General features: G+C 29.7%; 6 protein-coding genes and 5 pseudogenes across 11 annotated transcripts, besides 2 other annotated features; 6 read left to right on the top strand and 5 right to left on the bottom strand.

The window, feature by feature from the left end:
• Positions 1–13,936: part of a mobile genetic element that runs on past the window's edge.
• TVAGG3_0334950 lies at positions 2,912–4,288 on the top strand (annotated as a pseudogene). The gene has a single exon. A coding segment is annotated over exon 1 (1,377 nt).
• TVAGG3_0334940 (Prim-pol domain family) lies at positions 4,870–6,058 on the top strand (the record flags this gene model as incomplete). The annotated part of the gene is made up of 1 exon (XM_051230593.1): positions 4,870–6,058. A coding segment is annotated over one exon (1,189 nt), but the record flags the coding sequence as incomplete, so codon positions are not given.
• Positions 6,407–7,059, top strand: TVAGG3_0334930 (annotated as a pseudogene). Its single transcript has one exon. A coding segment is annotated over exon 1 (653 nt).
• Positions 8,647–9,389, bottom strand: TVAGG3_0334920 (annotated as a pseudogene). The gene has a single exon. A coding segment is annotated over exon 1 (743 nt).
• Positions 9,947–10,991, bottom strand: TVAGG3_0334910 (annotated as a pseudogene). The gene has a single exon. A coding segment is annotated over exon 1 (1,045 nt).
• On the bottom strand, positions 12,522–12,994 carry TVAGG3_0334900 (uncharacterized protein; the record flags this gene model as incomplete). Its single annotated transcript, XM_051230592.1, has 1 exon — positions 12,522–12,994. A coding segment is annotated over one exon (473 nt), but the record flags the coding sequence as incomplete, so codon positions are not given.
• Positions 13,937–16,719: 2,783 nt separating the features above from the next.
• Positions 16,720–16,956, top strand: TVAGG3_0334880 (N-acetylmuramoyl-l-alanine amidase family; the record flags this gene model as incomplete). The annotated part of the gene is made up of 1 exon (XM_001295103.1): positions 16,720–16,956. One exon carries the CDS (start codon positions 16,720–16,722, stop codon positions 16,954–16,956), a length of 237 nt encoding a protein of 78 aa, XP_001295104.1.
• A 2,096-nt stretch (positions 16,957–19,052) lies between these two features.
• Positions 19,053–27,985: part of a mobile genetic element that runs on past the window's edge.
• TVAGG3_0334870 (uncharacterized protein) lies at positions 20,722–21,384 on the top strand (the record flags this gene model as incomplete). Its single annotated transcript, XM_051230591.1, has 1 exon — positions 20,722–21,384. One exon carries the CDS (start codon positions 20,722–20,724, stop codon positions 21,382–21,384), a length of 663 nt encoding a protein of 220 aa, XP_051100321.1.
• TVAGG3_0334860 lies at positions 22,810–24,417 on the top strand (annotated as a pseudogene). Its single transcript has one exon. A coding segment is annotated over exon 1 (1,608 nt).
• TVAGG3_0334850 (uncharacterized protein) lies at positions 24,849–25,139 on the bottom strand (the record flags this gene model as incomplete). The annotated part of the gene is made up of 1 exon (XM_051230590.1): positions 24,849–25,139. The coding sequence occupies one exon, from the start codon at positions 25,137–25,139 to the stop codon at positions 24,849–24,851; it is 291 nt and encodes a 96-aa protein (XP_051100320.1).
• TVAGG3_0334840 (organellar and viral DNA polymerase type B) lies at positions 26,305–27,379 on the bottom strand (the record flags this gene model as incomplete). Its single annotated transcript, XM_001292413.1, has 1 exon — positions 26,305–27,379. A coding segment is annotated over one exon (1,075 nt), but the record flags the coding sequence as incomplete, so codon positions are not given.

The following is a 27,985-nucleotide window of genomic DNA, read 5'->3' as shown; positions in this document are numbered from 1 at the left end:
CTGAAATAGCAAATCTTCTACAGGTTCCATTAAAACAAGGGACAAACAAAAAGGGGGGTGCATATAATAGAACTATGAAAGTTCCAGACGGAATGAAAGAATTAGTCCACATTGTTGCCGGTCTTCAAAAAGATGTTAAACAAATGAGAAACGTTTTAACATTACCAGAAGCTCAAGCATATGCCAAACGTCATGGACCAAATTGGGAAGCACACGAAGCAGACATTACGGGTCCAAATGGAAAACCTGATGGTATAAATGAAGTTTTCGTTACTGATGGTCAAGGTAATATTAAAGTCATAAATGGGTATAAATTAACTGTATCTGATTATCCTAAACGTAAAGCATATAATGAACGTTATCCTATGCAATTTGATGAAAATGGAAAAGCTGTTAAACAATACATTGGAGAAGGTGAACATGGTCCAATTAATTCATACCGTCATAATCCATATTCTTATTTCAATGAAGAATTAAATGCTATTGAAGAAGGACCGGATGGATTACCACGATATGTTAATCAGTTTGATGGTCAATATGCAAATTTGAGACCTGAAATTCCAGCTAAGAAATTCTTTAAAGTTGCTTTATTCGATCCAGTGTTCAATGAACAGAAAGAAGCAATGAAAGCAGAATTTAAACCAATTCAAGTGGCAAGAATTTCTTCATCTTCACTTTCAGAAGCGTTCAAGGAATTGATAAAGAAACCACTTTATTCTCAACAAGGTTATAACTTTGATTTAATTAAAGAAAGTGATAGACGTAAATTAGAAAAATCAGATGGTTTTAAGAATGCATGTAATGAAATGATTAAAGATATTGTAAATGATAAAATAAGACTGGAAGAAACTCAAAGCAATATTAATAACATAATTGGTGCAGTTACAAAGAAAGTATAAGCAAACAATGATGAACCTTGGGATATTACCGTAACAACTAAATAAAACTTTAAATATATTTTTCTTTTTTTATTCAATTATAAATGAGAAGACGTTTCACAAGTCAAAAGAACACAAACGCAAAAGCAGAGATTACGGTTGGTTATAACGTAAATGATGATAAATCACGAATTATTCAAAATGTTAAAGTTAATGTTAGTCCTGAATTAACAAGGTCAGCAACTCAACCAAATTTATTAACTCGTGACTTACCGAAGAATGAGGAGAATGAAGAAAACCATGAGAATGGAGACCCAATCATTTTATCTGAACCCGGTAAAGAACCCGTTGAAATCCCCACATATCCAACATACCCCCCACCTCTTTCATAAACATCGAGAACCCAGGAATCTACGATTCCAGTCGCAATGCGCCATATAAAATAGACATTAATTCTGAATTAATGAAAATTTACCGTGATATAATAACTGATAATTATGATTCAATAATAAATTTAATTGATCAATCCGGTTTAATTATTTTACCTTATGAATCATTAATTCACATTATCGCCATTCTTTGTGATGTTCAAGATTCAGACGTTAAGATTCAATTTTTCATAGATGATGAGGTTTCATGCTGCGGAACAGTTGCAAAAATAAATCCTATAAAGGATATTAGCACAAATTAAGATATCAAAGAATGGAACAACAACTGAACTTCATTTAACTTATAATGATATTTATAATAAAATAGTTGATGAATATAAAATATCACTTGAAAAATTCTTTGTTAAGGCCATTTAATATTCAAGCATTAACATTATCGAATAATAATCCTTTGAATCATAATCAATAATAATTGACCTTTCACCAGTTTCTATCGTTTGTTTTATTTCTTTTTGTTCCCCACTATCTGGATCGGTCATTGTAATTGTTTTTGTTATAGTATCAGCTTTATCTTTAACTTCAATCTTTTTTCCATCGGGATATTTAAACCAAAATTCCAAAAAATTCGATATTGTCAATCTGTTCATATTTTAATCTATCAATTACATTTTTAATACCATCTGAAAATCTTATGAAATGGTCATTATATGGGTTTGATTGAACTAAATTTGAATGAAGTGAAATATAACCCGATGATGAATATGACATTGACTCATATTTTCTGAAAACACTAAAATTTATAACATGAATGAATTTCTTATTCGTTGAATTTATGAATTCTTGAGGTAATCTTATTCTAGTTTTATTTATCACTGGAAAATAACGCTTTACCATATTTTTAATCGTAATAAAAATGTCAATTATCAATATTATTTCGAATAATAACTGTGAATTAAATTTAACAGTTAGTGGAATTTATAATGTTACTCTCGTTTCTGTGAGTGGTAAATTTAATCCCATTCTTTTAGACCCTTCAGATTATATATCATTTATTAAAGATGACCAAGAAAAAACGTATGATATGCATATAAATAATGTGATAACGAAATGGGATATTAACACGATTTTAAGTTATTTAAACGAATCATTTATCATATGGTATGAAGAAAATTTTAAATCAAAACCTGATAAACTTTTTGAACTTGATGAAATAAATAACCTTATTAAATTTCCGCTGAAAATTAAATTTTGTACTCCTCATCTTCGTTCATTGTTGGGGATATTAAATTTTGAAAAAGATGTTGGGGATGTTTTGTATTCTGACACTGGTTCCAATTTCATTTTAATCAAATGTGATAAAGTTAATACCCCAATGAGATTTTCACATCAAACATTAGACCCTAACTCTTACCATCAATACAAAACATTTTATCCATCAACTTAAACATATTTTCTTTATCATATCCGTTTCAATTATCCGGGAATTCATTTATTCTTCATTCAAAAGATTTATCAAATATTAAATTTAGAATAACCGACCTATTTGATTGTGATTTAGAATTCATGAATGAAATATTATGGCAATTTCAAATAGAAAATAGCTGATGAGATAACGGATTAAATATTTATTTTAAATCATAATAAATGATTAAACAACAGCAACCACAGCAACTTAAGGCACAGACCATTACATACGCCATATGCATATAATTCAAAGACGGCAGAACAAACGCAAAGGTTGAAATATGGAGATTTGGAGATAGTATTGAAAAATGACCATTTCGAATTCGTTTGCAAGGTGGTGCAGTGATATCAAATATAAAAGAAATTTTATTTATGAATTCAAAAATTAAAGGAATAACGGATGATATAACATCAATTCCACCAGAAGAACAAAGATATTACGCATTAAATGCATTTCCTAAAGTTTTGAAGATTGGAAGATTTAATTTAAATGAGGAATTCATAAAAGGTTTCCTAAATGACATAATGAAGAAGGCAGATAAGGAATATGTGGTAAGTGAATTAATGAAGAAAGCAGATAAGGAATATGTGGTTAGTGAGTTAGAGGAGAAGGCAGATAAGGAATATGTCAACAGTGAATTAATGAAGAAAGCAGATAAGGAATATGTGGTTAGTGAGTTAGAGGAGAAAGCAGATAAGGGACTTGTGGCTAGTGCATTAATGAAGAAGGCAGATAAGGAATATGTCAATGAAAAAGATAATGAAATTAAAGAAATGGTTGGATGGTATCATGAATGGACATCAAAGATTTTAAAAACTAAAGCTGATACAGGATGGGTTTCAGGATGTTTAGACCTTAAAGCGGATAAGGAATATGTCAACAGTGAATTAATGAAGAAGGCAGATAAGGAATATGTCAACAGTGAGTTAATGAAGAAGGCAGATAAGACTCATACACATACAAGTTTTACAACTTTTACAGCAGATGATATTACACTAAACACAACCTTGCCAAGTAAAGGTCCAACAATACCACCGGCAACAAGTCTAGTAGATACTTTGATATCTAATGACAATAGTATTATGCATCTAAGACAGGAACTCAATGTGCTTAAACAAATTTTGCCGAATCTTATTTACCCGGTTGGCTCATTATATGTTTCAATGAACTCTACCAGACCAGAAGTAGTACTTGGTGTTGGTGCATGGGAACAAATAGTCGACAGGTTTTTGTATTGTGCAAACTCTTCAAAGGAAATAGGTGGAAGTAAAACGATTACAGGTGAAAATTTACCTGCACACAGTCACTACATAGATTTAAGCACATCTCAAGCAGGTTGGCATAAGCATAGATATTGGGATTGGTCAGGAATGACAAAAGGTAAAGGATATGATGTTAAAGATGACGTTAAGTTTGCCATAAATTGTTACTGGAGCGACACTCAGGGAGAAGGAAACCATACACATCACGTTTCAGGATATACACAAACAACGGGACAAAGTAAAGAATACATGCCACCATTTATGACAGTTTACGCATGGTACCGCATTTATTGAATGAACTAAATATATTTTATGTCTGTAATTAATTAGGTAATGAAGTAGTGGATGAACTGCAGAAATAAATGTTTACGTTAATGTTTACGTTAATGTTTTTAGGTTATTCAATAATTAATTATTTTTGAAGAACTGAAGGTGTCACTATGTCACTCAGTGTCACTCGGTTATTTAACTTCTCTGAAAAAATGAGACAACATGACATTTTGACAACATCACTGGAAATATGTGTTATTGTTAATGTTTACGTTAATGTTTTTAGGTTATTCAATAATTAATTATTTTTGAAGAACTGAAGGTGTCACTATGTCACTCAGTGTCACTCGGTTATTTAACTTCTCTGAAAAAATGAGACAACATGACATTTTGACAACATCACTGGAAATATGATGCAGCCCAAAAATAAAGTTAGTTTTAAAATTATTTTTATTTTTTTTATTCCTATATAAATGACAACAACAAACAACAACAGCAACTATATCGTTTCTGATGAAAAAGTTATTGATTCATTAGTTGAGGAATTAGCTGAGGAATTAGTTGTGGCAGAAACTAAAACCCTCAACGAAAGAATTGGTGAAAACATGATTGATTTACATAACTACCTCAAACACGATGGAGGAAGAGGAAGGAAAACTGGTATGGCTTTATTAGTAAATAAAATATCAAATTTAACGATTATAGATGTTGATATCAATAAATCGTACAATGATGAACTTAAAGAAACAGTTAGAAAAGACATTTTATCAAAACTTTCGGATAAAGATGTTATCGTTAAAACCGCTTCAGGAGGTCTTCACATTTATTGCAACACTAATTTCTTCTATTCAACCTCGAACAGAATGATTAAATGCTATTCCTGCAATGATTATGATATTGATATCATGACTTCTATTGATGATTCAAAGCGTTCTTTAGTGGTTATGGCTGATTCAAGAGTTCGCAAGAATGCAACAGAACCAATCAATACATACTCATTCATTCGTGGAAGTTATGATTCAACATTAACCAGAACAGTGAATGATATATTAAATGATTTGAATATTAAGGTAAGAGTTGAACAGAAGAACGAAGAAATAAAGACTATCATGAATGAAAACAAAAATGTAAACATTGACGATAAACTTGCCCAGAGCATAGTTGATGGTATTAGTGATTTTGAAGTACATAATGACGGTGGAAATATGAATTTAGAAAAAGAAGTTACATTATTCACACTGTTTCAAGCAATTAATTCGTTACCTAATCATTTAATTAATGAAGCATACGACAACGTTTATAACTTCTGCAATTTAACAGAAAATGCAAAAAGTAATTTTGAAAAAGCACGTAGTAGATATGCACATTTAATGACTTCTCCATTTGTTTTGGTGAAGATTCTAAAACTATATCAAAAGGAATATTATGATGAATATGTTTTGCCTTTATTACGTAAGCCAAAAATAACATTTGATATCAAACTTGATGACTCGTTTTTGATAACAGATATTAGACGCAAGGCTGAAAATCATCAGTATAAAAACAGTTCTGAAGTAATTGAGGATTTATCACGTGTAATCCGTTTTGTAGATTGTGGAAACAAATATTTCATTCAAAAAGATTACAACATACACGACAAAATGAATCAAATATCATTCGTTCTTCAATCAAACATGAAAGAGTCACTCAAAATGATTAAATTATTTAAAGAAGAAGGTAAAACCATAACAGCATGGGATGTACTACTAAATCAATTGTCTTCATTAACCGTTAAGGGTGTTTGCTTTAAATCTGATTCCCCAGATGTTTTCTCAACGTTTCAGGGTTATAAATACAACATTCTTGAAAAGCCTGATTACTCAAAAATTGAGATGTTTATGAATTTCATTAAAGAAGCCATTTGTGATAATAACGATGAAGTGTATAAATATTTCGGCTGGATTGCATCAATGATTCAACATCCTGGAATCAAGAATGAAACAGCAATTATTTTGAAAGGACTTCAGGGAACAGGTAAAAACAGATTTACAGACATTATTTCTGAACTTCTCGCTGGTTATTCATGTAAAAACATTACTGAAATAAGTGAGCTAACGGGTTATTTCAACTCAGTAGTTGAGAATAAAATGTTTCTTGTACTTAATGAACTCAAGAATGTAGGTGAAGACAGACTCGCAAACTTCAACGCTTTGAAATCAATTATAACGGATAATGAGATTAGAATTAATGAAAAGAATCAACCCAGAAGAACTGCTCAGAATGTTGCAAACTTTGTTTTCGTAACTAACAACGTCTACCCTGTCAAAATTGAAGTTGGAGACAGAAGATATGTGGTTTTAAGAGTTAATGGTAAATTTAAGGGTCAATTTGATTACTTCAAGAATTTGATGGATTCATGCACAAAGGAATTTTATGATAACCTTTTAACATATTTTATGCAATATGACCTTTCATCATTTAATGTACGAATCATACCGATGACTGAAGCCAAACAAGATTTAATTGAATTATCATCAAATCCTTTAGATGTATGGATAAATACACATTATGATGAATTGTGTGTAGGTATGACATGTAAAAATGCTCTATTCTGCAAACCATCAGACATGAAAGACAAGAATTTTCAAATGAGTATTAAGGATAAATGTGATAAGAAACAGAGAAGAATAGATGGTAAACAGACATGGTATTATGTTTTGAAAGAAGAAATGAAAGGATTATATAAACAGGTTGAACCAAACGATAATGAGGAATCATTTACTGATGATGAAATACCTGTAAATGAAGCTTTATAAAGTATGATTTGAATTTATTTTTGCATTAATCCCACTATGTTGTCAAAATGTCATGTTGTCTCATTTTTTCAGAGAAGTTAAATAACCGAGTGACACTGAGTGACATAGTGACACCTTCAGTTCTTCAAAAATAAATAATAACTACCTTCCTCATTAATCCCACTATGTTGTCAAAATGTCATGTTGTCTCATTTTTTCAGAGAAGTTAAATAACCGAGTGACACTGAGTGACATAGTGACACCTTCAGTTCTTCAAAAATAAATAATTATTGAATAACCTAAAAACATTAACGATAAAATAAGTGATAACAAATTTTTATTTTTATCATAAATGAATACCCCACAAGCTCAAAATTTACCACGAATCATAACAAGGGAGGAAATGATAAAAATGATGCAAGAACATGTTAAAAATAACAAACCACTAAAATTGAGAAAATGTGGTTATGCAGTAATGATGGAAAGAGAGATGTTGTCAAAGAGGAATAAAAATTAAATTTGGATAGAGTTTAAAAATTCATCTTTATTAAATTCATCTCTTCCAACCAATTTATTTATTCTATTAAATTCTTTTATTTTTGCTTCACTCAGTTTAAGGATTGAACGGTAAGTTTCTAATTTTTCGATTATTTCTTTCCTCTCTTGATCGTTTTCAACCCCACCGCATTGTGGCTTCTTTTGTAATAGCATATTTTTGATTTAATTCTGTTTAGTTTCTTTTTTATTCATCGTCTGGACTCTTGGATGCTTCGTTGTCACTCATTTCTTACGAAATAAAAAAATTAAATATTATTTAAATATAATGGAGTAATAAAATAAATCGGAATTTCTATTAATTTATTGTTAACCTCAACTAATGCATTGCCGTTAATATATCTAACAAATTCAGCTATTGTGTCAAATCTTCGTCTTCTTTTTGTCATTGATTTATCAGTTTTTCCATAATCGAGATGAATTAAAACTTTATCCCTTGTTTAAAATTCATGAGCCCCGAATTAATTTGTTCACGTTTAACATCATTTAACCTTTCCATTTGCTTTCTAATATATTCCCATTCTTTTGAAATATCATTTTTCATTTCCACCGGTTTCCTGTTTATTGTTCTATGCCATGTATTATTGTAATAATATACTAACTGCTGTATGATGGAGTCATGATTTCCATCCCAGTATATCTGACCGTTAACCCCTAACGCATCTCTAAGAGTTCTCATTACCGCATCAACTATTTTATTATGAAACGTATATGGAGAGGATGAAAAGTAAAAATTAATTTGTGGGAAATAATGAGTCATAGCTGCCTGAAATCCTTTATCACCATCACCCCTTATATTATCTACTCTTTCATGATCTAGTAAGTATTGAATAGCTCTTCTTGTTTCCTGTTCTGTCTTCCCTTTCACCGGAATGCAATGTAAATATCTAGTGTTAATGTTAATGGCAAATAAATAAGTAACGTTTCCTTTTGAATATTCCAGATGATCGATTTCGTATGAATATGGATATGGAGCAAATGAAGGGACTAAATTTTTTCCTTTAACGGTTGAATTTTCGGGTCAATTGGTTTATTTAATATCTTGAAATCCTTTTTAAAATCTTTTTGCTTCTTTAATGTTTGAAATGGATATAATAAAGTGAATGATGAAGGATTAACTGAAGGAGGAGGAGGTTTTGGTGTTGCAGGTACTGTCGTTAGAGGTTTTGGTGTTGCAAGTGGTTTAATTTTATCTGCTTTGATTTTGGATGATGAAGTTTTGGAATTCATTCCTTCTTCATTAATTCTGGATGTATTCTATTCATTTGTTTTAAATATGCTGTATATAAAGGTTTAATATACTTTCCCGCTTCGAGTTTATGTTGAAGGATGAATTCCAAAAGTTGATCTTCATTTAAAAGTCGGGCTGAATATGGTTTAACTAATGAATCATAAATTAAAGCTTGTGCATCATTTATGGTCTGAAGGACCTGGGTGTTTTGCACCTTTTGTTTTTGCTCCTTTTGCTTTTGCGGCTCAGGATTATATAATTTATATAATTCATCAATATCTTCTTCTGTTAATACTTTATTTTTGAAATCTTTCAATTGTTTAAGTTGTGATTTAGTTTTTCCCTTTGAATATTCATTATTTTTAATTTTGTCTTTAATTTCAGAAATTATTTTATTATGATATTTCAAAATTTCATTTTTATAATATGGATAATAATATTCCATATCATCACCCGTTATATTATTATTATATTTTTGGAGATATGCTTTTAAATCATAATAATTAAGAAATTTTTGATTAAGTACTAAATCATCAATTAAATTTTCTAAATCTGAGTTATCCATTTATATAAAAATAAAATAAATGTTTTAAGGGTGCCCACCTCTTTGAATCATAGTATCAAAAACATCATTAACGGTTCCTTTTGTCTCTTCTGTGGCATTTTATTAAATAAATGGCATACAACATCCATTTTTCAACAACATACAGCCTTAGTGTGTGCTCCTGTTAATGCAGTCTTACCAATTGTTAAGCGAGTCATTGACCATTTTTAAGTTGTAAATTAATATTCTGACCATCAAATATCACTTTATCATTTATTATATCCAAATAATTTTTAGGTGTTAATTGTTTATTTTGTCGTAAACTAACACCTTTCATTTTTTGTGCAATCTTTTTAAAATCACTTCCATCAATTGAACCGTTGAATGATGTATAACACTTGGGGCATAAAGCAACCATGTTATCGCCTTGTTTCTCAATTGCTAAACCCAATAACTTCTTCTCATGTGCTTTTTCTTCAGCTTTATTCTTTAATTTAGGTTTAAATTTCTCATCAAAACAAAGAAATCAAAAGGTGCGAATTTGTAAATGTTTTTATCATAAAATTGTTTATCGTAACAATTGCTTGAAATGCTTGAGTGTTAGGAAGATTTGGGTCGCCAGCGATTGCCCAATAAGATGAATCAGTATCACCTTCAATGAAATGAAAACGATTAACATTCATGCATTTATACATAAAATCATAAATGAAAACCAAATACCAGTATTTTGCGTTATCTAAAGTGAAGAATGCCTCTTGTAAACATGTATCACATCTATAAAATCTATCTTTAAGCATCACTTGATACGTATCTTCACCTATTTCTCTTATGTTTTTAAACTTATTTGACATACATGCAACGCGTGCCTTCTGTGCATTCATTATTTTAGTCTTTGCGTAATTTTGTGTATTCATTGCATCGTAACCATATGATCCATTAAGTGAAATCTTGCAAAATAAACTTTTTCCTTTATTTCCTTCTAATTCAGCCTTTTGTCTTTCGTTCATAAATTCGTTCGCAAATTCATTAAAGCAAGTGTTTTTCGTAAATGTTAAAATTGATTGAATATCATCAATGATAAAATGAAATCTGTCTATTAGATACCAAAGATAATAAGAAGAAAATGGTTGATATTGGTTGTGTGTTGATGCTAACTGAGTTAATTTCCTCTGTTTCTGGTCAACTGGTAGATTGTTTGATTTCATGTAATTATACATAAAACTGCCAATTGTTTTTTCATCTGTGATAATATCTAAGTTTCTTATTATCGGTAAAAAGTTTATGTAATCATTAATGTATTTTTCATCAATGTGACCCTTTACTTCAGCCACGAATAAAGTATTTTTCTTTTAATTATTCCCAGTGCTTTTGCTTTCTTTGTTGCTGTATCACAAATGATAACACCATTCAATCTTCCCGGCATATACATTTTATGGTCAGTATATTGAATGAAATCATGAGGATTAGATGAAAATGATGAAGGATATAATGAATTAAAGTCAACACCAACGAAATGAGTCATAATGTTGGTGGTGTCCTCATTTGATACAGTTTTAGTTTCTGGATTATATGAAAGTTTATTAATGTGCGTGATTCCTTTAAGATTAACACGATGTTGAACATTTGATAGACCACCAGTAATTCCATTACGGAGAATGTGATAAGCTTCAACTGAATCTAAAGTCATTGGTAAATTATTTTTTAATGCATAATTTCTTAAATTGATTCTTAAACGTTGAACATCTTCATCTTTATTTGATTTTACGACATTGCAATAACAACACATTAACTGACAATTTTCTTTGGTATGTGGTTTTTCATTATCGATTCTATCCAATGTTGGTTTATTAGCATATGTAAACGCTTTACCACACATTTTGCATTTAGATGAAAGGATTAAATCGTGATAGTATTGATAGTCATTCATTGAAACATTGTTTTTAGTATCCTTTCTGCTTTTTCATCTTGTTTCTTATATGAATCAATTTTATATTTCCAATACTTTTTTGTTAATTCAAAACTTGATTCCACATTTTCTTCTTCTGGATATGTTTCGTTAGGATTGAAGTTCTTATATGCTAACGCGTAACGAATCATTGATGCATTCGATGATAAAGAAAGATTATGAAGCATGTCAATTTTATAAACAAATGTTTCTTCAATAATTTTATCAATTGGGTCAATCATAATTTCAACGTCTTTATTGCAATAATGAATAAAATATTCTAATCTATTCTCAAAATTTTTAGCATCATTGAGATATATTTGATAATCTGAATCGGATATAGTTTCTTGAGTTAATGCTGAATAAAATGAATCTTGAGTGAATGGTTCCACTTTATATAATTCTTCTTCGTAATTCTCCCATGTGATGAATTGATAAGGGAAAAAGGATTTAACACGTGATTTATTGTTTCCGAAATCTTGAGTGAATTGGTCTAATGTTCCACCCGCTATATAATTTCTGATGTCAATAAATCTTAATTCATATGGACAGTTTGTTTTCTTTACAATGATTTGCTTAAATTGAGAAGATGAACCCAGCATTGATTTTATTTTCCATTTTGCAGTGTTTAAATCACGAAGAATTAAATTTAAATCAAACTTTCCCGAATTAAAACCTATGATATTCACTTTATTAATTCTTCATCTAAAAGCTCTTTCATTGCTTCCTTTTGTTTCTCATTTAATGTATGGGACAAAGTCCCCGCCGTTTGGTCCGTTTGCGGCTTCATTAATTCTTCATATTGTTCAATATTTGATTTAGCAACTAATGAACAGGTTGAAAATAAAAACTCAATCCAATCAGAGATGAACGAATCACTCGAAGTTAAGCAAAAATTCCTCGTAAATGTTTTATCACGGTCTACGACCTCGCCGCTTTGCGGCTTTATTTTGACAGTTGATGATACCATAAATGGTTTTAAGTAAGCGTTCAAAGTTGCACATTCAGAAAGTTGAAGTTCTTCTTTAGTCTCTAATGTTTCGAAGTCAAAAGTAATATAATATCTTGTTGGTTTATAATATTCCTGCAAATTATGTGCTAATAGCCATTGATATATCTTCTGTTTCGTGATATGTGGTGCATATGGTTGTTGTGTGTTTTGCAATTGAACGTCTTGAATTAATCTTCCATTATTTTCTTTACATTTCTCACAATGTTTTAAAAATCTTCTTTGGTTTTTCCTTTCTGGATCATCACGGATAGAATATACTTCTTCTTTGCAAAAGGGGCAAACTTTATATCCTGTGAGTGCTTCAACGTCTGTAATTCTGTCAGCGTGAAGTTTTCCACATGGACTCTGTGTTAATAAAATATTTACTGTTTCAAATTCTGGATCTATCATTATTGATTCCACTAATGGAAAGTCTACCTTATTTATGTCTACGTCTTCTGGTTGAGGGTCACAATAATAAAAATCAATATTAACGTTTAACATTCTTGCTAACCTCTCACTTTCTGATGAAATGTCAAACCCTTCATATGCATCTATTGCTTCATTTAAATAGCTTCTACGAGTTTTAGGATTAACACCATCAGGAATGTTATAGAAGCGTTTAAATAACCTTCTACCTTCTGCTCTAATTTGATTATCATTCATTTTAGCTGTTCCGTTTTTGTTCATTTATGTAAGAATAAAAAATTAAAAAATAAATAAAAATAAAGTTTATTTTTTTTAAAGTCCGAGACTCAGAGAGTCCAGGGCTAAAGTCCATAAAATGAATTAAGAACACATAAATTTTTATCATCTGCGACGTGACGAATACATTTTAATTTACTCAAGAATGCGTACCCTGATACATTAAATCTAATTCCTGTCTTATTTAATTTCACAACTTTGAAAAGGAATGTATGAATAGCTATAAAATGATGAGATGATGTTTTATGGGTTGCTTCCATTTTTTCTGAAATAAATGAATAAATATAATGTTTATAAGTTTTCATATCTTTTATGTTCTTAATAACGAATGGTATAGACCTTTCAACTTCGTCTTCCTTCGGTGCTGTTCTTTCATATGAAACATTATTGGTATCTTCAATAATGAAACCACAATCGCATAAAATTTTATATGTACCAATTGTTTCTTTTGATATTTTATCTAACAAATCAAAAACTTTATCAACACCTGTACATTTATTTAAATAATAATTTGTGTAAATATCATGGTCTTCTTTCTTAATCGTATTTGTTGCATATGTTACATTTTTCAGTGCTTTTTTGAATTTTTCAGAATCAAGAGGAGGTGAAAGTAATATACATGGATAATCTCCATCGTCAATAAATTGTAACTTATGTTTATGAATAAATTTAGTACCTTCTTCTGAAAGTGTTTCGTCAATATCACCATCTAATAAATTTTGTGTTGATTCCAAAAAGTAATTTTTATATCTTTCTTCATGAGATTTTTGAACTTCTGATTCTGAAGCTGGGATATTCATTAAACCCTCTACTTCATTTTCATTATTTTCAATTCTCTTAATTCTTATCTATTTCATTCTTATTTTCCTTTTCTTTCAATTTCATCGTATATTCATCATCTTTAATCCGTTCTTCATAATATTCAGGGAAAACATCAGGTTCTTTAGGTTTTTCTTCTTTAGATGTGGGATATAAGAAATTTATAACATCATCTTTATTCATTTTTCCATCATAATCAAACTCATTTAAAAACTCCGCGAATTTTTTGACAATTTCTTAAATAATATTTACTAACTTCATAACCTGCCTCCTCTAATATATCCTTTATTTCCTCATTTGTGAATCCCATTTTTTTAACATTGTTAGTTTTGACGCTCATTTCATACAAATTAAAAAATAAATTATTCAAAAATGTAAGACATGAATTTTTAAAGTTTATTTTTTAAAAAAATTATTTTTTATTTCATTATGGTAGTGAATCTTTCATTCATGAAAATAATTATTTCTAATTTCTTTTACTCTCTCGTACATACTAGATTTAAAGAATTCAGAACATTTCCATAATCTCCTAAATGTTTTCTTATCCCTAACGTGTGCCAGTTATTATATGAAACTGAATAAACTTTATCTTTATCTTTACACCTTTCATCACTTCCAATATATTTATATCTCAGTTTTGATTTAGCATTTTCATATTCATTAACGTTTAATAATTCACAGTCTTCCTTTTTAAATAAATGTTTAAGATATTCAGGATTTAATACTCTACGTTTATATGCTCCTAACTTAGTTCTAAAGGTTTTTCTACAAAATTTAGGAATTCCATCCTCTTTAATGTCATCAATGATTTCCATTTCATTATTTTCAATTTCTTCTTCTCGTTTATGAGGTCTTTGATTATGACTCCATTGATTCCATGAAATTAAATATTCTTTATCATTATATTTATACCTCATTAGCTTATTTTGGCTTTCATATTCATTTAATAATTCACAATCTTCATTTTTAAATTGAAGTTTAACCCATTCAGGATTTAAACAATGTTTAATTAATCGCGGAATATCTGTCATCATCTATATATAGCTTCTTTTATAAAAGATAAAAAAATAAATTATTTTAAAATTAATGTTAATTTTAATGATTTATAAATAAATATTTATTACTAATTTATTTAATAATGTCACACTTTCTTACGAATTCATGACTTAAAAAACGTAAGAAAAAAATTTTATATCATATATATATAGAAGATGTGAAAATATACCTTCATCTATATATAGACGTAACAAAAAAAGTCACTAAACCCGTTCACATATACTACTATTATTGTAATGTTCAAATTAGAATTTAGTCAATAAGAATTCATCGGAAGTTTAAGTATTCTTGATGAATGATTTACTCAATAAACAAAAAAGAAAATGGTTTTTAAAATTATTAAATTTCTAATTCATGAAAATTACATACATAAAATATTGTGCCATCTTAAGATACTTTCATACACTATATTTAGACAATATCATAAGTTGTATTTGGCCAAGTAGTATAAGAGTGCGGGTTGTGTGACTTTTTTTGTTACGTCTATATATAGATGGAGGTATATTTTTTTATCTTCTATATATAGATGATATAAAATTTTTTCTTACGTTTTTTTAAGTCATGAATTCGTAAGAAAACGCGACATTATTAAATAAATTAGTAATAAATATTATATACTAAACACATCATTTAAAAAATTAACATTAATTTTAAAATAATTTATTTTTTATCTTTTATAAAATAATCTATATATAGATGATGTCAGATATTCCGCGATTAATTAAACATCGTTTAAATCCTGAATGGGTTAAACTTCAATTTAAAAATGAAGATTGTGAATTATTAAATGAATATGAAAGCCAAAATAAGCTAATGAGGTATAAATATAATGATAAAGAATATTTAATTTCATGGAATCAATGGAGTCATAATCAAAGACCTCATAAACGAGAAGAAGAAATTGAAAATAATGAAATGGAAATCATTGATGACATTAAAGAGGATGGAATTCCTAAATTTTGTAGAAAAACCTTTAGAACTAAGTTAGGAGCATATAAACGTAGAGTATTAAATCCTGAATATCTTAAACATCAATTTAAAAAGGAAGACTGTGAATTATTAAACGCTAATGAATATGAAAATGCTAAATCAAAACTGAGATATAAATATATTGGAAGTGATGAAAGTGATGAAAGGTGTAAAGATAAAGATAAAGTTTATTCAGTTTCATATAATAACTGGCACACGTTAGGGATAAGAAAACATTTAGGAGATTATGGGAAATGTTCTGAATTCTTTAAATCTAGTATGTATGGGAGAGTAAAAGAAATTAGAAATAATTATTTTCATGAATGAAAGATTCACTACCATAATGAAATAAAAAAATTTTTAAAAAATAAACTTTAAAAATTCATGTCTTACATTTTTGAATGAAAAATAAATGAAGCTAATGATTATTTGAATTTATGAAATCAATAATTTGATTTATTCGCTCTTCAATCTCTTCTATTCTTTTTGTTAAATCATCAATTTTCATTAATGAGGTGATTCTTGATTGAGGAATAGATTTCAAACTAACCACCCCCTTTATTTTTGAAATTTTGAATCCATGACCCTCTGGGTCTTGGACTCTAAACTTTAAACATTTTATTCAATTTACACGTTGTCAATTCTTCAAATAATTTTTTATTATTAGCATAATAGTCATTAAATTCTTCAACAGATGAAAAAATTTTTATTTCAGTGATGGGTTTAACAACGTTTATTTTTTGTTGAACATTTTCACTTTCCTCCTCCTCTGTTTCATTTATTTTTAAAATCGGTTTCATTTATCATAAAATAAAAATTAAAATATAAGTGATGAAAATGAATTTTTAATTAATATTAAATCAGAAATGGCGGCAGGATTCTTTAAAAAATTATGGGAAGGAATTAAGAAAGCAGCAAGATGGGTTCATCAGAAAGTAATAAAACCCATTGCAAACTTTTTGGCACCAGTAGCGAAAACGGCAGGAACTATCATAGGTGGAGTATTAGGTGCTAAAGCAGGTAATCCAGCGATGGGAGCACAAGCAGGTAACGCAGTTGGTGGAATTGCTGAAGGAATACTTAATAAAATAGGAGGAAAGTAGTGGAAAAATATAAATATTATTTTTATCTTAATATCGGTTGTAGTCGATGATAAACTTTATCTCCTTTATTTAATACTTCCTTACCGGAACATTAGGTGCTATTTGTTCTGCAACGTCACTAATTGCTTCTTTATTCTTAAATATCCAATTTGCTCCTTTCTTCATTGTTTCCCAAACTTTATGTGCTCCTCTTTTTACTTTATCCCATAACTTTTTAAAGAATCCTGCAGCCATAGTTGATTATTTCATTAAAATTAAAAATTCATTTTCATCTTTTAATTTTGATTTTTTTATTTCATCATAAATGACGACTAACTATTTGGTGCCAAACACTAAACCGATTAATGGAAATGTATTTCATTCATTCGAAAAGATAAATGAAATATTCACAAAGAATGACGGTAGAAGATATTATAGAGAACTTGAAAGTTCATGCTATGACTCTGATGCTCCATATTTTGATGATAAACAAACTCATTTAAGAATTACAAACCCTGCTCATGATGTGAACCAATTAGGTGACACATATATTAAACGCAAAGTTAAAGTAACTCTTGTTTCAAATAAAGCTTTCACATGTGATGCCGCTTTTAAATGCATGCGTTTATTCGTTGGTTACAAATCATCAAATCAAAGCTTTAAACAATTAGAAGTAGAAAGAATGAAAGAGGTGATGTCGGTTATCTTCAGATGGATTGCGCCCGTGAATCTTTCGCATTTGCAACATATAAACCAAAATCAGAAAGGAAAGTTAAAAAGTTTGTTCATTCGCTATATAATAATGTTCAAAAATATGATAACTCAGTATGTGGTAAAATATTTGACCCTTCAGAAGTTTTCAAGAAAGCAAATGAAGAAGTTGATGTCACTTTTGATATGATTATTCCGATAAATGATTTGTTAGCATTTCAGGCGTTCGATGATTATCCTAAATCATTTGGTGATATCATTCTTAAATATTATGTTTTCAGGGATACTTTAGTATTTTGTCAGGTTGACCCATTAAGAGTTGCTGATTTACAAAATTACGTTTATGAAAAGATAACTGATGAAAATTATGAAAAGATTATGAATCATGTTTATAAATATGATCGCAAATTCCAACAAATCGGACTTCCTGCCAAATTAATTACAAGCTTAGCCGCTACATCTGCTGACGCAACAGTTGAAGACGTTATTATTTCATGCACAAAGATGGAAGTTTTAGAGGATAAATGCATTACACCAGGATACGGTTTAATTGAAGAATCAGTTAAAGCAATACCACGTTTATTTAGTAAGGAAGATCCATTCATGATTCCAGCTCAACATATTGACGTTCGTTCACTAAATGGAGGTTGCATCACTCCTGAAGGTATCAGTTCTGATTTCTCATACGCTCTTCATAATGTTACAGATGTTGTGTTAGCATTTCCGAAGAATGCAATGCAAAGAACAGTTTTAGAAAATCCAATGCTTCGAGGTCTTCAAGTCACTATAGATTCCAGAAACTTCCCCGATCAAGCGATGACCACAGTGGGTGATATATTCTTTACACGTATGCTTCAAGCTTCTGATTTAGATGGAGTGAATGAATGCACGGAAGAATACGAGGACTCATTAACTAGACCACTGAATGATGATATGGCGCGCCATTAGCTAGAACATGGAAAGACCAAACTTCATTCTTATGCACTATTCCAGTTCAACGTGATGGAGCGGGTATATTCTTTGATGGATTAGAAACTTTCAACTCACAAGTTACAGTACAAGTGAAAGCTTATCCAATCATTCAGGGTGTAAATGACACTTACTGTTCAAAGGTGACAAATCCTCCTCAGGTTTGGTTTACTAGGACTACATATTGGACATGGACACCGGATGAAGGTTTGAAATATCATCCAACAGGTACACCACCACAGTATAGAAGTTCATATGATGAAATATTGATGAATAGAAATGTTTAAAATTATAAATTTATTTTTGATTAAATGGATTTAAATTCATCCACTCCTTATGAAGAATTAGCAGGAGTATATAATACATACGTAGATGATATGATTAATGAAGCATTGAGTGATAATAGAAATGCTCTATCTAAGGAAAAATTAATGAAAATTCCATATTCTGAATGTTACTTAAATTCAATCACTGCAGCAATTGGTAAACAAAATAAAGGTAAAACATTAACGATATTAAAACAAATTATCATTATTGCTAACACTTCACCCCATTCACATGTGTTAATTTATATCAACCGTTCAGGTTCACCTTCAGATGATACATTTGAATCTTTAAAGCATTTAATCAAAATTCCAATTATTTATTTATCACAAGAAGAAGCAGAAGATTATTTAAAAAACTTTTTAATGTATAAAGAATTATATAATACAATCAAGAAGCAAGGATTAGAGGATAAAATTATTGATAAACAACGGGATGAATTATTTGAAACACTTTCTATTTCAAATTTTGATAGAGAATTTTTGCATTCACTCATTTTTCTAGATGATGCGGTGAAATCAAAACTAATAACAAATGAGAAATCATATTTTAATCAGTTATTAACTCAATGTCGACACATTCAGTGTTCATTCTTCATGGCTGTTCAATACTTCAAAGCATTAAGCACAAACATTAAATCAAATCTATCAACACTTTTCATTTTCAGTGGTTTAGTCGTCAACAGTTGAACGTTATGCTTTATCAAGTGAATTTACCAATGAGCATTAATGAACTTTACACACAATATCAGCAATTAGGTGAACATGGAAAAATAATAGTTGATTTAAATAAAGGAGGTGTTAAATTTGATTAACTTTTTATAATTAATTTTTATTTTTTATTTATAATTAAACATGACAGAAATAGCAAATCTTCTACAGGTTCCATTAAAACAAGGAACAAACAAAAAGGGTGCATATAATAGAACTATGAAAGTTCCAGATGGAATGAAAGAATAGTTCATATTGTTGCTGGTCTTCAAAAAGATGTTAAACAAATGAGAAACGTTTTAACATTACCAGAAGCTCAAGCATATGCCAAACGTCATGGTCCAAATTGGGAAGCACACGAAGCAGACATTACGGGTCCAAATGGAAAACCTGATGGTATAAATGAAGTTTTCGTTACTGATGGTCAAGGAAATATTAAAGTCATAAATGGTTATAAATTAACTATGTCTGATTATCCTAAACGTAAAGCATATAATGAACGTTATCCTATGCAATTTGATGAAAATGGAAAAGCTGTTAAACAATACATTGGAGAAGGTGAACATGGTCCAATTAATTTATACCGTCATAATCCATATTCTTATTTCAATGAAGAATTAAATGCTATTGAAGAGGACCGATGGATTACCACGATATTCTAATACAGTTTGATGGTCAATATGCAAATATTAGACCTGAAATTTCAGCTAAGAAATTCTTTAAAGTTTCTTTATTCGATCCAGTTTTCGCAAATGTTAAAGATGAACTTAAACAGCAATTCCAACCAATTATAGTAGCAAGAATTGCATCAGGTGCTTTATCTCAAGCATTCAAAGATTTAATTAAGAAACCATTTTATCAGCAACGAGGTTAACTTATGATTTAGTTAAGGAATCAGATAAAAGAAAATTTGAGAAATCAGATGATTATAAGAATGCAATTAATGAATATATTAGGTCTTTTAATTACGATAATGAAGCAATAAATCATCTTCAAGAACAAATACAGGGAATAATAGATTCAAAAGTTCGACAAAATAAAAGTTTAAATATATTTTTTTATTCGATTATAAATGAGAAGACGTTTCACTAATCAAAAGAACACTAACGCAAAAGCAGAGATTACGGTTGGTTATAACGTAAATGATGATAAATCACGAATTATTCAAAATGTTAAAGTTAATGTTAGCCCTGAATTAACAAGGTCAGCAACTCAACCAAATTTATTAACTCGTGACTTACCGAAGAATGAGGAGAATGAAGAAAACCATGAGAATGGAGACCCAATCATTTTATCTGAACCCAGTAAAGAACCTGTTGAAATTCCCACTTATCCAACATACCCAACACCACCACTTGATAACCCATATAAAATAGACATTAATTCTGAATTAATGAAAATTTACCGTGATATAATAATTAATAATTATGATTCAATAATAAATTTAATTGACCAATCCGGTTTAATTATTTTACCTTATGAATCATTAATTCACATTATTGCCATTCTTTGTGATGTTCAAGATTCAGACGTTAAGATTCAATTTTTCATAGATGATGAGGTTTCATGCTGCGGAACAGTTGCAAAAATAAATCCTATAAAGGATATTAGCACAATTAAGATATCAAAGAACGGAACAACAACTGAACTTCATTTAACATATAATGATATTTATAATAAAATAGTTGATGAATATAAAATATCACTTGAAAAATTCTTTGTTAAGGCTATTTAATATTCAAGCATTAACATTATCGAATAATAATCCTTTGAATCATAATCGATAATAATTGACCTTTCACCAGTTTCTATCGTTTGTTTTATTTCTTTTTGTTCCCCACTATCTGGATCGGTCATTGTAATTGTTTTTGTTATAGTATCTGCTTTATCTTTAACTTCAGTCTTTTTTCCATCGGGATATTTAAACCAAAATTCCAAAAATTCGATATTGTCAATCTGTTCATATTTTAATCTATCAATTACATTTTTAATACCATCTGAAAATCTTATGAAATGGTCATTATATGGGTTTGATTGAACTAAATTTGAATGAAGTGAAATATAACCTGATGATGAATATGACATTGACTCGTATTTTCTGAAAACACTAAAATTTATAACATGAATGAATTTCTTATTCGTTGAATTTATGAATTCTTGAGGTAATCTTATTCTAGTTTTATTTATCACTGGAAAATAACGCTTTACCATATTTTTAATCGTAATAAAAAATGTCAATTATCAATATTATTTCGAATAATAACTGTGAATTAAATTTAACAGTTAGCGGAATTTATAATGTTACTCTCGTTTCTGTGAGTGGTAAATTTAATCCCATTCTTTTAGACCCTTCAGATTATATATCATTTATTAAAGATGACCATGAAAAAACGTATGATATGTATATAAAAATGTGATAACGAAATGGGATATTAACATGATTTTAAGTTATTTAAATGAATCATTTATCGTATGGTATGAAGAAAATTTTAAATCAAAACCTGATAAACTTTTTGAACTTGATGAAATAAATAACCTTATTAAATTTCCGCTGAAAATTAAATTTTGTACTCCTCATCTTCGTTCATTGTTGGGGATATTAAATTTTGAAAAAGATGTTGGGGATGTTTTGTATTCTGACACCGGTTCCAATTTCATTTTAATCAAATGTGATAAAGTTAATACCCCAATGAGATTTTCACATCAAACATTAGACCCTAACTCTTACCCATCAATACAAAACATTTTATCCATCAACTTAAACACATTTTCTTTATCATATCCATTTCAATTATCCGGGAATTCATTTATTCTTCATTCAAAAGATTTATCAAATATTAAATTTAGAATAACTGACCTATTTGATTGTGATTTAGAATTCATGAATGAAATATTATGGCAATTTCAAATAGAAAAAATAGCTGATGAGATAACGGATTAAATATTTATTTTTAAATCGTAATAAATGATTAAACAACAGCAACTACAACAACTTAAGGCGCAGACCATTACATACGCCATATATGCATATAATTCAAAGACGGCAGAACAAACGCAAAGGTTGAAATATGGAGATTTGGAGATAGTATTGAAAAATGACCATTTCGAATTCGTTTGCAAAGGTGGTGCAGTGATATCAAATATAAAAGAAATTTTATTTATGAATTCTAAAATTAAAGGTATAACGGATGATATAACATCAATTCCACCAGAAGAACAGAGATATTACGCATTAAATGCATTTCCTAAAGTTTTGAAGATTGGAAGATTTAATTTAAATGAGGAATTCATAGAAGGTTTCCTAAATGACATAATGAAGAAAGCAAATTTGGTTTATGTTGATGAAAAAGATAATGAAATTAAAGAAAGGGTTGATAGTGAATTAACGAAGAAAGCAAATTTGGTTTATGTTGATGAAAAAGATAATGAAATTAAAGAAATGGTTGAATGGTATCATGAATGGACATCAAAGATTTTAAAAACAAAAGCCGATACAGGATGGGTTTCAGGATGTTTAGACCTTAAAGCAGATAAAACATATGTTAACGATGAGTTAAATAAGAAGGCGGATAAGGAATATGTTAACGATGAGTTAAATAAGAAGGCGGATAAAACATATGTTAACGATGAGTTAAATAAGAAAGCAGATAAAACATATGTTAACGATGAGTTAATGAAAAAGGCAGATAAAACATATGTTAACGATGAGTTAAATAAGAAGGCAGATAAAACATATGTTAACGATGAGTTAAATAAGAAAGCAGATAAGGAATATGTTAACGATGAGTTAATGAAAAAGGCAGATAAAACATATGTTAACGATGAGTTAAATAAGAAAGCAGATAAAACATATGTTAACGATGAGTTAAATAAGAAAGCAGATAAGGAATATGTTAACGATGAGTTAATGAAAAAGGCAGATAAAACATATGTTAACGATGAGTTAATGAAAAAGGCAGATAAAACATATGTTAACGAAATATACCAAAGTTTGATAGGAACAAAAAATATTGAAACTATTGTTGGTGACTTTTCTGTCAATGAAGAAAATAAATATTTTAGATGGCAATTGGTACAGTCCTTAAGAAATGGTATACGGTATAAACTCATTCCGAAAAATAACAATGAAATGTATGTAGGCTATATAAAGAATGATGGTACACAAGTTAAAGTTCCATTAGACAACAACTGCTACTTAAACTTATATGGAGACGAACAAAAGAAATATTTAAGAGTTTATGAAATGGCAGATATGACATTGCCTGACCCAGCTCCAGCACCATATTATTATGACTATGGTGTTGACGCACGTGTAGACCCAAAAAAGCAAACATTATATTTAGAATATTATAGATATAAAAGATATAATGCAATAGAAAAAACGAGAATAGTATACTATTATGAAGATGACAGAAATAAATATTATAGTCAAGATTTTACCTACCCTGAAAACATAAGATTATATTATAAAAATATTCTGACACAAACCAGAAGAAACCTGAAATAGTTACACTATATTTTAAGTTCAAAAGAGACAATCCTATAATATCTCATATGTTTGATTTAATGAACCCAGTAGGTTCTATTTATACATCTATGGATGCAAGAGGTCCTCAAGTAATGTTTGGTGTTGGTGCATGGGAACAAATAGTTGACAGGTTTTTGTATTGTGCAAACTCTTCAAAGGAAACAGGGGGAAGTAAAACGATTACAGGTGAAAATTTACCTGCACACAGTCACTACATAGATTTAAGCACATCTCAAGCGGGTTGGCATAAGCATAGATATTGGGATTGGTCAGGAATGACAAAAGGTAAAGGATATGATGTTAAAGACAACGTTAAGTTTGCTATAGATTGTTACTGGAGTAACACTGAGGGAGGAGGAAACCATACACATTTCGTTTCAGGATATACGCAAACAACGGGACAAAGTAAAGAATACATGCCACCTTACATGACAGTTTACGCATGGTATAGAGTTCAATGAATGAACTAAATATATTTTATGTCTGTAATTAATTTTTTTTCAGTGTCACTACGTCACCAGGTTAAATTAACTTCTTTTAAAAATGATGACAACATGACATTTACGAAAGGAGGAAGGCAAAAATATAATTTAGGTAGAAGGTTAGATCTCACCTCATTCTCTCTTCGTTAATGTTGTTGTTGTGACTTCTTCATTAATGTTGTTGTGACTTCATTCTTCCTCTTTGAAGTTATCGAAATATTCTGTTATTTTTTCCTTCAGTAATGGCAAATCTTCTTTGAATGTAAGTATTGTGCAACCTTTAATATCATAGTGTGTTTGAGGTAAAGTATCTTGAACTATTTGTTTAACTTGTTCATTTGGGGTCATTGAAATCGGTAAGTTTTCACGATAGAACCAGTTTCTGTCAGATTTGTAAATCTTAGCTAAGTCATAAAAGCTTTTGTTGTTTCTTCTGACTAAATGCAACATAACCATATCTTTATCTTCTTCATTTTCCATCTCTTCAGTATAAATCATATACTTATAGTTCTTTTCCTTTCCTTTTGGTACCGAACGTGGTATTCTTTTCTGTATGTTTTTGTCTTTTGCTTCAATGACTTCATCTTTTGCATGAAGTTTCTTTTCCATCTCTTCACGTTCTTGTCTATGAATTTCATCTAACATCATGAAAATATAACAAGCATAGCGAGGTGAAGCCCACATTGCAACAGCATTTACAAGAAGTCTATGAACATAATATCCTTTCAAACCAGGAGCCAAATTCTTGCGATTTTCGTACGGAATCTCTACCCTCGGTTTTCCGAGGGAAGCAAACATATGAGGAAATTCTTCTAAAAGTTCTTTTGTCTGTTGGTTTTCAAACCAATGGTATGCTTGCTTTGTAGAACGAAGAGCATTCAAAATACTTTGCATTTGGTACATGTCATCTTTGACCGAACGAATGAGACGGAGTTGTTTGTTAAACTGTATGTACTCGTATTCTTCATTTATAGCTTCATGAACGATAACTGTTGTTGTGTTCTCTGTTGTTGTGTTCTCTGTTGTTGACATATCTGTCTTTATATACAAAATAAAAAAATAAATAAAATAAAACTAACTTTATTTTTTCTATCTTAAGGAAATTCATGATTTCATAGAGTTTTGGCGACCCCGAAGGAAGTCGGTCTAGAGAAATTTCACTGTTTTTCGTACGGAATCTCTATCCTCGGTTTTTCGAGGGTAGCAATCTTATGCCATTTTACTCAGATTTTTGTGCTGAATTCAATAAAAATATATTTTAGGGTAGAAGGTTAGATCTAACCTGTCTTCTACCCTCTTTTCTACCCCAGTTATTTTATAAGCGTTTTACATGGTAAACGTTATTTTTACATGTATTTTTCAGCAACTTCGTCAAATAATTTTATAGCTTTATCTATCTCATCTACTTCAAACGTTTCTTTACCTTTTATGGGAGCACCATACATTTTCTCAAACTTTTCAAGTAGTTCTGTTTCTGCAGCTCTCATATCATTAACTAACACAACCTTGACTATATTGACTGTACTGTCATATCTTAGAGTTATATTATATGTCCTTCCTATCTTATATCTCTTTGTATTGAAGTCCTTCGGTTTCTGAACGATGTAAAGTAAGCCTTCACTGCAACGTTCCGTATCGAATGAACCATATGTTATGAAGTTATATCCAACAACTGGGTCTAACCATAACAAAACTATTGGTATAAGACTTTTGTCGATGAGATATGCTGCAGTTCCATAGAATTTTACCGATATCATAAGCTCAGGATTTCTTGTCAAAATTTTCTGAGTAGAAGCAATTTTAACCCAGTGGTTTGTTTTTTTTCCAAATGGAGATAAAATGTCTGACAAAGAATATTTGTTGTATTTCTTTGAGTATCTTACGTTTAAATCACCTATTCTAACCACTTTGGTGTCATTGTCTATCTTTCCAACTGTTTCAAACTCAATGTTTGACATCTCTTTCTTTAAGTCAGCATAGTCGTTTCGCATACGTTCTATCTCTTTGACGGAGTAGTTATATTTCCTCATTGCTGCTTTACATTTAGAACATTGTGGGTTCATTTTTGCGTTATATTCTGAAACCTTACCTGCTAGTATGACTAAGGCGTCAATTGCTCTCTTTAACTCAAAAGTTGCGGGTTTTATCTGTTCATTCCATATCTTACCTCTTCTATCTTTATCTCTTATCTGCCATACACATTCAGCAACTAACGAAACAAAGTTGTCGTAGGTCTTAAACTCCCCAGATTTGTATATGTCAGAGATGTTCTTATATACCATATCGCAATCTTTGTCCATGACTTTGTGGTTGCAATGAAATCCAAGAAACTCATAGTTAACCTTTCGTATGAACTTCTTTATTTCTACTGAGTCAGTTGCTTTGACTTCTATTTCATCGAATTCTGGAATAGTTAGTTTTTGTTGTTGGATTTCAGGTAGTTTAGGCAAATGGTCAATAATGTCCTGCATTTCATAAAGATATTCTTCATTTGTTTCATCTTTCGCACTACAGTCTAAATTACTTGTTAACAGTTCTTGCTTTATCTTCTGGATTTTTGTTTCAAAAGTATATGAAGAAGGAATGAAGTTTTTCATCTCTACTAACATTGACATAGGATTCATAACTAACGAGTTTGGTGCTGTAGTTGTGGACAGAGTCCCACCGTTCGTGGCTTGAATTGTTGTTGTGCCGATTGTTGTTGTGCTGATTGTTGACATTTCTGTTCTTACATACAAAATAAAAAAAATAAATAAAAATAAAACTAATTTTATTTATTCTATCTTAAGGAAATTTACGAAGAAATCATGAAAGTCCTGAGCTCCAAAAGAGCGAACGGCATAATTTAAATTTTTATTTTAGTATAAATGAAGATTCTACCATATGGTGTTATTGGAAGAGATAAAGATGGAAACCCAATATTTGATCCAAAGTTAAAATTAAAGTTACTGACAAGACAACAACTTGAAAAGTTGCTGAAACCAAAACAGGATGAGAAAATGAGAAAGAAAAAAATTTAAATTATACAATTTTATTTTTATCATAAATGACCAAATTAATTAAGCCAACTATTTCTAAATTAATGATACCAATGAAATCATTTCATGGAGTACTTATCCCAGGTTCTTCACAATTAGCCGGGGTAGGTGTTGTGACTCAAGGTGGAACATTAGCGAATCCATTCAAATTATTAACTAAAGATGAACTTAATAAAATGATGATAAAATAACTGATAACAAAATTTTATTTCAGTGCTACCATAAAAACAGGTGAAATCTCACCTCTTCACCTAAACATGGGCTTCGCCCTTGCCGCTAGCGGCTTAT

Source organism: Trichomonas vaginalis, chromosome V (assembly GCF_026262505.1).
Source record: "Trichomonas vaginalis G3 chromosome V, whole genome shotgun sequence".
NCBI classification, from domain to species: Eukaryota; Parabasalia; order Trichomonadida; family Trichomonadidae; genus Trichomonas; species Trichomonas vaginalis.
This window is presented reverse-complemented; position numbering and strand designations above follow the sequence as displayed.